Below are 1,889 nucleotides of genomic sequence, written 5' to 3'. Positions count from 1 at the left end.
AGAGTGAAAACAAATGCATTTGAAATAACGGAAAAAAATGGAAGAACTGTAGGGAAAGAGGGAACCAGGAAGGGGGCGGGGAGGCACGAGGGGCAGAAAGGATGTGACGTCAGAATGTCCGTTGGCTCCCAGCTGTTAGTAACGCTGTTTACCTGCTTGGGAAGCAAAAGGTGAGACTTCTTCGAAGAAGGTCTGCGCATGCCTTCTTCACTGGCTTCACAGATCTACGTTAGTGCTAACTCAACTGTCTGTAATTCCCTAGATACTGAAGACTGGCCTCGTGAACATGGAGGCTGGTGAAGAAAGCCCAGGGGAGACCGACAGTTGGGCTCAAGGCGCCTCACTCACGTCGAATGATAGCAGTGATACGGATGACGATCTTGCCTCACTAGCCGGCAAGAGGAAGCGGAAAGGGTACTTGCCGCCCGAGGCAGTGAAGATCCTCCGTGATTGGCTGTATGAGCACCGGTTTAAGGTATACCCTTCACAGACAGAGAAGCGAATGCTGTCGGAACACACCGGTTTGTCTCTCCTGCAGATCTCTAATTGGTTTAGCAAAGATCCCAGACGTGTTCTTCCGGAAGTGCTTAAAGATGCTGGAAACGATCCCAACCAGATCACCATGTACCAGCAAAAAGACAAGACTGCTGATGTGACCGACCATCCAGACGTGGATCCATCTATGCAGGCCAAGTCAGGGCCCAAAGATCCAGACAAGATGCAATGCCAGCCCCTGAGGCCCCTGCCAGTGGACCAGGAGTCAGGGGAGAAGCCGCTGGATCCAGAGTTGGCCCCAGACCAAAAGCTTGCCCCAGAGGCCATGCCAAATATGAAGGTCAAGTTTTCCGCCAGCGGGCCCTTGGTTGTGTCTTCTTGCCAACCTGTATCGGCAGAGGAGTGCAAGGATTTCAGCAACTTCCAACTGCTGGTGGAGGCAGCCTTACAAAAGGCTGCTGAACTGGAGCTTCAGAAGCAGCAAGAGCCCAATCCATAATTTCCCATGGCCCTAAAAAACCAAAGTAGGCAATCCCTTGTCTACTGTGGTAGATCCACTCATCCTCCCACAACTAATTTATAGTTTTACCTTCTATAGAGACGTTTTTTCTTCTAGGGGTTTTATGAGAACCTTTGGTACATATTGAGACACAATTCTGCCAGATATTTCAGTGTTTCTACATGGAAAGTCCTAACATCATGGTTAACAGTACAGCAAAGATCTCTACTTCTTCTGCTTCCTCCTGAATTTAAAAGTTTCATGCAATCAGACCAATAGATCTGAGACTGGACACAGGGCTGAGACTGCTTCAGAGGATGTTTTGGCTTTCCTAACTAGACTTTGTGGTCCCAGGGCTGCTACAGATACCAAGTCACCCCTCTTTCTCCCTCTCTCTTTAACTTTCTTTCTTTATTACCATGGATGATGGAAAAGAAAGGCTCTATTAAAGATGGTTGTAACAGCACTGGCCTCATTTTTGCAGTTTCTGTGAAATGTTTAACTTTATGTTTTCCTTTGTACAATTTATTGACAATCTTAAGGAGTAGCTAATTTCTGCAGGGGGATAAGCATGAGAGCCAAAATACAGTGAATTTATAAACGTATTGCAGATAAGTGTGAACTCTTATTTGGGGTAACAGTGAAAAGTATGCGGTAAAGATAAGGAAATTCCAAATGGTGATTTTCTGCTGTTGCTGTTGGATAGTTGGTTTTAGAGAATAGATTTTATTAGTTTTAATTCTCTGCATTGGAAGAAAAAGGTAATGACAACAAAAAATAAAAAGCAGAAAAACTGACCAAAAGTTCTCCAGAAGAAACAGAACCAGAGAAAGATAATTTTAAAATAAAGAAAAAAATGAATCCATCTTTAACATTTTGTGAGCAAAACAGAAAG

The 1,889-nt window shown here is 44.7% G+C and overlaps 1 protein-coding gene across 1 annotated transcript; it reads left to right on the top strand.

Annotated features, from left to right (window-relative positions):
* Nucleotides 1–286: 286 nt before the first annotated feature.
* Nucleotides 287–994, top strand: TGIF2LX (TGFB induced factor homeobox 2 like X-linked). The gene has a single exon (XM_046672857.1). The coding sequence runs from the start codon at nucleotides 287–289 to the stop codon at nucleotides 992–994; it is 708 nt and encodes a 235-aa protein (XP_046528813.1).
* Nucleotides 995–1,889: the final 895 nt, after the last annotated feature.

The sequence above is a fragment of the Equus quagga genome, chromosome 10, assembly GCF_021613505.1.
Source record: "Equus quagga isolate Etosha38 chromosome 10, UCLA_HA_Equagga_1.0, whole genome shotgun sequence".
In the NCBI taxonomy this organism is placed as follows: domain Eukaryota; kingdom Metazoa; phylum Chordata; class Mammalia; order Perissodactyla; family Equidae; genus Equus; species Equus quagga.
Note: the sequence above shows the minus strand (reverse complement) of the source record. Positions and strands in the feature narration are given on the sequence as shown.

What these genes read in the sequence shown, in the direction of transcription:
- TGIF2LX (XM_046672857.1), top strand. Translation starts at nt 287, where the DNA reads ATGGAGGCTGGTGAAGAAAGCCCAGGGGAGACCGACAGTTGGGCTCAA.